General features: G+C 32.9%; 1 protein-coding gene across 13 annotated transcripts in view; it reads left to right on the top strand.

Annotated features, from left to right (window-relative positions):
* Positions 1-999: 999 nt before the first annotated feature.
* LOC128864413 (thioester-containing protein 1 allele R1) overlaps positions 1,000-7,530 on the top strand; it is a 63,016-nt gene continuing 56,485 nt past the window's right edge. For 11 of the 13 annotated variants that reach the window (XM_054104059.1, XM_054104057.1, XM_054104049.1 and 8 more), the window contains exons 1-2: positions 1,000-1,101; positions 3,941-4,113. In XM_054104059.1, coding sequence (XP_053960034.1) covers positions 4,046-4,113 — 68 coding nt within the window. In that variant the 5' untranslated portion in view covers positions 1,000-1,101; positions 3,941-4,045. Of the gene's footprint in view, positions 1,102-1,149; positions 1,169-3,850; positions 4,114-7,530 lie in introns of those variants that run through there. The other 2 variants (XM_054104050.1, XM_054104052.1) reach the window with 2 other exon arrangements.

The following is a 7,530-nucleotide window of genomic DNA, read 5'->3' as shown; positions in this document are numbered from 1 at the left end:
AGCTATGTCTGGAGAATAGCGGAGGGATGTGAAATTATTTGGAACTCTATTTCCCTTGATTCCAAAACTGCTGAGGCGTAAGCTGATGCGTTGTCGTTGTGGAAGAGGAAAACCGCTCGACTTCTTTTATTCAAACGAATGCCAAATGCAAAGAAATGGATTGATCTGGCTGAAATTTTGTGTTTTTTCTTCCAAGAGATGCTACTTCGATATGCGCCATCTCTTTGACTTTGCACGGACTTTTCAAACGATCCTCGTAACAATTTCACATAACTCATGTAAAACTACGCGACATCTAGGAAAAAACCTGTAATTTAGTAACAGTTAGAATAATATTTGTACTAAATTTGAGCAGCACTCAAGATTTAACGTATTTATGTATGTATGTAAGTTGCGAAAATGCAGTGTATTTACATATGTAAACAGTGCCAGCTCATATAGTTAAAGTTGGAGCCAAGGCGAAGGTTACCCTCGTATATATTTATTTATGTATGTTCATATGGATGTTTGTACTATTCTTGTGTTTGCGAGTGTATCGCGTATGCCAACAAAAACTGTCAAGCGAGAATTGATTTATTTTATTTTTTAGTGTCCTAAAACCAAATATTTTCAAAAACGTGCTAACCAAAAAAAAATTTAAACAAGATTCCGCCGCCCGCCCCCCTTAGCCATTTTCTGTATCAGCCACTGAGCACAAATATTACAAATACATTCTCAATACAATAATTTACAGCAACAATCATGTACGCATCAAAATCAAAACAACAAAAAGGCAAAAATCCAAAACGCATACAAATCTCAACAACAACACAAAACAACAACAGCAAAAGTAATATCAACTTACTAAAAACAAGTCAAAATATAAGGAAAATACAACACAGTACGAAGAAGTGCTTAAACAAGGTTTGAACACAAACTCAAAAAACAAACAAAAAACAATAATAATAAAAAAATCAAAAACAAAACAACAAAAAAATCAACAAAACACAGTGCTTCACATGCCATACATATCTGTGATTTTGTGCTAACCGCTAACCATTCGCAATCGAACGGTTGCCGTGAGCGGTTGGGTTTTTTTGAACATTCGATCTTGAATTTAAAGTGAGTTGGGATTTTACAATTAATTCGAGTGTTTTAAAGTGCAGCGAGAATTATAAAGTGCATCCATGTACAATATATATATATATACATATACACATAGTGAAATATTTTTTTACTTAGTTGATTAGTATCACTGCATAGGCATACAGATGTATATGCAATTTTTAGACCTGTTGATATTTGTGCAGGAAACCGGAGAGTGATAGCGATGGACCTACATACATACATATGTACATAATAGCCGCACTTGGATGCTTGCAGGCGCGCATAATTAATTTAATTCGAATATAAAATCGACGTGCACATGAGTTTACAGAAATATTTATTTTAAAGTGACATTTGCTATTGTTCAAGTGATTAGAAACTTGAAGCGTCTATCGCTGCAAGCGGATATTCGCATACATACAACACACATACATATGTACATACCTACATATGTATATGGTATATGTATTACCGGCAAGCTGGCAGTATGCGATCCAATTTATTAAATGAATTTTGCAAATGTAGGGATTAATTTTAAAAATAGGCACAATAGCCAGGCTGTTGAAAAAATTTTGAATTGCGAAAAATTACTTTATGTTTTATTTCTTATTTATTTATTTAGTTTTTTTGTGGGTACAAGATTAAAAATTTATATCTAATTCGCACAGCAAGCAAAATATATAATAATTTTGAGCTTTGGTAGATTTTATAGTGAAAAAGCCTATTTATCTTTATTGGGGCTGTCTATCCTTTATATTTAATAACTAAATATTTTTGTATTTTTATAATTTTTTTTTATTTTGTAACATAACGGTAGTTTATAACAGTGCAATAAAAGCGAAATAGAAGTGCCAATAATTAGGCATGCAAAAAGATTCAAATCGATGAGTGGAATCAATTTGGTCGTGCCTTTCCATCTATTCGTTCGTCCGCTCGGGTCATAAATCAAGTAAAAGCTAAGATATATCAATGCATGCATGTACACTTGTGCTCAAAATAATATCACCAAGTTTTAAATATTTTTTTTATTTAATTTTTTATAAGAGTACAACTCAAGTAAAAGCTGCAATTTTTGTATGTATGTACACTTATGCTGAAAATAATTTTTATTTATTTATTTTTTTTTTTTAATTTTTATAAAAGTGTATTCTACAGCAAAAACCATTCAACTCAAGGCTCCAAATTTATGCAAAATTAACAAAAAATTTACAAATTAAAAAAAAATGTGATAAAAAATTTAAATTTTAAAGTAAAAAAAAACTAAATATGATATTTAGAAAACTTCATAGCGTGCAATTGTATATCTCATTTAATTATAGTAAAATGAAGTATAAGTATAAGTCGTTCCAAAATCACGCTGAATTTAAAAAAAAATATTTTTCTTCCATAAAGCACATCTTCGGAAGTAAATGCCCAACATCTCAATAAGAAAAAATTATCAAAAACCAACGAGAATTTTAAGCCATCTGAAACTTGCACTTTGTTTTACACTTTGTGCTTCTTTTAGCTGCATGCGAACTATCGATATCAATAACTATGGTTTAACAGCTGTGAACGGCAAACTGTGTCGACATTTCTCTTCAGTAAGGTTAGGCAAGTCATTTCGAATCTTTTAACGGCTCAACTACGAACCCAAATTGTAGATATTTACTTAAAAAAAAAACAGAAATAAATCTGTGCGGGAAGTTCATAAAGCACTGGCGACATCATCGGTCTTAACTGGCGATAATGGTGAGCGCTATCGATCTATGCTGGCTGAATTTTTGACAAATTCCTATCAACAATATTTCTGTTTTGTATTATCAAGCTCTTAAAAAACACCCGATACAATCATATTTGACACTTGTGAACTAGACAGCTGCAGTATACAAACAGATAAGCAAGGGAGCACATAAAGATGCCCTTCGCTCAAAATCATTTTTTCTTTATTTATTAAAAAAGTTAGTCAAATAGAGAAACAAAAAAAAAAATTGGATGATTAATTTTGCACCGACTTTTACTAACAGTAAATGGGCTAAAAAAACTGCGCACCCAGTATTTTTCTAAATATTGTGAATAAAAAGTATAAATAAAAATAAAGATTTTAAATATTGTACACTAAAATAAATATTTAATAAAATTAAAAAGTATATATTTTTTTAAGTTTGTTAAACTTGTGTGAAATTTGTACAAAGTTGGTAATTTGGGTTGAATTATGTTTGCTGTAGAATGCGCTATACTTTTATAAAACTTAAAAAACAAGTAATTAAAAAATGTTTAAACTTGGTAATTCGTCTTGCTCCTATTATTTTGAGCACAAGTGTATACATATTTACCTTGACGCATGTTGCTCTTTAAAATGAAAGAAATAGGCTAATAGCCAGGATTATATAATACTTACAGTAATGGAACCAAATTTGTTCAAATAAGATACGATCACTTAAAAGTTAGATCATTTGAAAATTTTGAACTCTTTTTTTTTAACTTCAAACATTTTTATATGTAAATATGTATGTTTCTCAAAACCACTGCTTCAAACACAATTAAATTGTTTGTGCGCATATGTACTCTTCTTCTTCTTCTAAATCTTTTGTTATAGGTTTGCACCTGTTTTTCTTCAAACAATTTGCAGTTAAAAGCTCAAATTTTTTAAATCAAATTTAATTTAAAATTCAAACTTTCCGTTAGCTAATACAATCACTCGACTAAATCATTTCCAAGCAAAAATTCATACATTAAAACTTCGTTTTTAAAAATCTTAAAATAAAAATCTCGTGCAAATAAGGTCACCCTTTATGTAGTACATATGTATGTATATATGGGAATATGTAACTGTGTATGTGCATAAGTTGTATATTCCGGTCACTACTTATAGTTGCGTACTCGTATATGGACAGTCCGGATTAAAAAATTAAAAATAAACAGAAAAAGTGCATAAGTAATAAACATAAAAGGAAAGTAAAAATCGAAAGATAACAAGATGTCGCGACGGTTATGTACAGCCGCGCTTGTACTTATACAAATCGTGGCTTTGGTGCATGCAGCTGGGTGAGTACTATTTATTACCTTGAATATGTATGTATGTTTTTAAACGGATGCCTATTTATTAGCTTTATTTCTGTGGTACACATTAAGCTCTGTACCCAGATCAAATACTGAATTATTATTTTGTGATTTGGCAGCACTCCTCAGAAATATAGAAAAAGTAATCTAAATAAACCGACAAATTATAGAGATTGGTTGGTATTGAGCAGAGCTAACTCTTTTCAAGACATTGCGCCTTATGTAAAAAAATAATTCCTGCTTTGAAGTCCGAAATCTTTAAAAAATTAAAAACCGGATTGTTGCAAAAATGTTTAAGGGGTTCCGATGGTCTAGATGTCGAAAATGAAGGCTACTTCAGGAATTTTTTTTACAATAAAAAATCAAAAACGATATTTAAACTTCTAGACTTTTTATTTAACTTCTTTTACAATTGTAATAATTTTAAAAATGGCGCTGAAGTTGACCCTCCCGCAAAATTGGACCCTGACGTTATTGTCCATTTTGGTTTTTCTTTATCTGAATCACAAAAACCGAAAAAATTAAAAAAAAATTAAAAATAAAAATTTGACAAAATGGCGCGTTTTTGATTTTGACACTCTAAAAATCAGTTTTTGATTCAGTTTTTTAATCAAAAATACGAAATAATTGAAATAATAATATGATTCTGGTACGGACGATAGCCATTGATGGTGTGCACAACATATATTTTTTTTTTTGACAACACCAGGCCCAAAAATGTCGTTTTGAACAAAATGAGTTTAGGTTTGAGGTACAAGAGCGCGCGGGCCGCTCTCTACCTAGTTAATGGGCTGTAGAAGCTATAATATTGGGAACTAACTTTAGCCCGCGGCCCCGATCGCGTAGGAGTAGTTTTGACGGATTTAAGATATGTATATAAAAGAATTACAAACAATAATTTCATACAAAATATTTTTTTATTAATAACTATAATATTATAATACCCGGCATCCGTTGCTATGCCTCGTTGAATAAAATCAAAGCAACCAATCTGAAAAATATCAAGCAAAATTATTTTTATTAATTTTCTATCTCAAACCGTTTTTGAACTTTGCATTTGGGTCATAGTTGAGCAGCTTATGCGGATTCTGAAGTCTAGTCAGTGCTATAAATAGTGGGAAATAGGAAAAACTAATATTTTTTAGATTAAATTTTAGCAAATATTCGATTATTAGTGACGAATGAGAGTGGTGGCGCGGCCTAGGGGCAGTGGGAAGGGAGTTCCATCATAAAAACATGCCTATAACCTGCATTGGGTGAAAATATGAATGCATAAAAATTTGTACGTCATTTGGTGTTGTTGTTTCGTAGTGATGCGCGGACCACGTACAGACATTCACCTTTATAGTATAGATTTCCGTATGAAAATTTCACAGTACACTTCTAAAATAATCTACTTTCGAAATATCGAAAAAACAAAAAACCGATTTTTTTAAATTTCTAGAAAAGGTTTTTTTTGTTTCTAAACTCAACTCACTTCTGTGATTCAATGTGTAGATGTTGCTTTGAGTGCAAAATTTGTGTCCGGCCCCACGATCATTTATCAGCGGAACTCTGCTATTAACTTTAAAATGCTAGAAAAAGAATTGAATTACGAGCTCTGATATATTTTAAGCTTTTGGATGTGCTTCGAAAAATCCAAATTTCAAGTTATCGCAGCTCCTAGAAATTGCAAAGATTCATTTCGTAGACAGCAAGGCATTATATAGTGAAATTTAATTGTATAAAACCAAGTATTTTGCTTAATAAAGTCGACTGGGCTTATAGTTAAATAAATACTTGAGATAATAAGAGGCGAAGAAAACAAGACTTTGCAAAACATCGTCGGGAGTTTCCTTCTCTTATATTTTCCCTTGTTCCTTTCCTTAATTTTTAGCTCAACCTTCCTTTTCAGCTCAAGATTTATGTTGAGTACTTTTTGTTGCTTTCGTGCCAAAAATTGTCAATTGGATTTGAATTCCGTGAGTTCACTGGCCTATACAGTCGTTTTATTCGAAAGTTATACAAACATTTATTGCAGCTGTAAGTAAAGTAGAATAGAATAGAGTAGTAGATACTTATTGTATCTTATCAATTTTAACCATAAATTTAGGAATATTAACATGGGGCTTGGTCGTTTTGAAAGATGGCACGAGTGAACCCCATGTAATAACCACATACTTTCAGTCGTTCTTAATTCCATCACTACATTACTAAAAGCAAAATACGCCCTGTATGATAAGAAAAAGCATTTAGCTCCGTCTTTCCCGGGACAGAGAAATTTTTAAGTAAGGGAGATTCTTCTTCTTCTTGATTGACGCGATAACCGCTTACGCGATTTTGGGCGAGTTTAACAAATCGCACCCGACGTTTCTTTCTCGTGCTAACCGAAGCCAGTTGGACAGACCAAGTGAAGCCAAGTCCTTCTCCACCTGATCTTTCCAAAGCAGAGGAGGCCTTCCTCTTCCTCTGCTACCACCAGCTGGTACCGCATCCAGTCACCTGCGATATTCGTCGTTGAGAATGTGCAAGGGTGTGCAAAAATCTTCCGCAGAATATTTCTCATGAACACTCCAAGTGGACGCCTAATCGGATGTTGTCATCGTCCAAGCTTCTGCGCCATAATGAGAGCGTTGTAGAGTGTTAGTTTTGTTTGTCGAGAGAAGACACTTAGTCCACAGTAGCACTTGTTGGCAAGATATTGCTTTGGTCTGATATTAAATTTGTCACAGCTCAGTACCTTCTGTATGATAATCAGCTTCATTGGAAAAGCGAGAGATTACTTTGGAAGCATTGGAGCAGGATTTGTCCAAGCACTTCATTCATAAAGTTAGAAAAAATGGTGCGATTTCTGTTACTTCGATGTTGATATTGTTCTTGTAATAGCATAAAATATTCTCCATACATTTATAAGGAATGCTGCTGAAGTGACAGTCTGTCAGTTGTCATTTTTGACATTGGCCTTCCAGTGCTTGGTGCATCTTTAACATCAAAACTACGGGAACGATATCGACAACACGAAATTGCACATGATTGGCTATTCCCTAGAATGATAGATTACAAGGTTTGGCTATTCGATGCAAAATTGTGAGAGTAATTTTGGCTGCTACGTCATAGGGGCCTTAACAACACAATTGAATTCGCTTATTTCACATACACGACCAACACAACCCTAGTTGTTGGTGACCCCTATGGTTCACGAACCCCTGTCATATCGTTTATTGCGTTAGTAAACCAGCTGATTCCTTCAAATTCGCTGAGAGCCGATTTGATGCTGGCTCAACACTATTCATACTTTTAATCGCCTGGCTTACGTTATCGGCTTTACGAGGAAAACTATAATTTATGGCTGATTCTATTTTCTCTTTGCTGGTGTCCATCTGTGCCAATTAGTACTGAGTCAAACAATCACAAAACTGTTTC

This window comes from Anastrepha ludens, chromosome 5, assembly GCF_028408465.1.
Source record: "Anastrepha ludens isolate Willacy chromosome 5, idAnaLude1.1, whole genome shotgun sequence".
NCBI lineage: Eukaryota > Metazoa > Arthropoda > Insecta > Diptera > Tephritidae > Anastrepha > Anastrepha ludens.
Note: the sequence above shows the minus strand (reverse complement) of the source record. Positions and strands in the feature narration are given on the sequence as shown.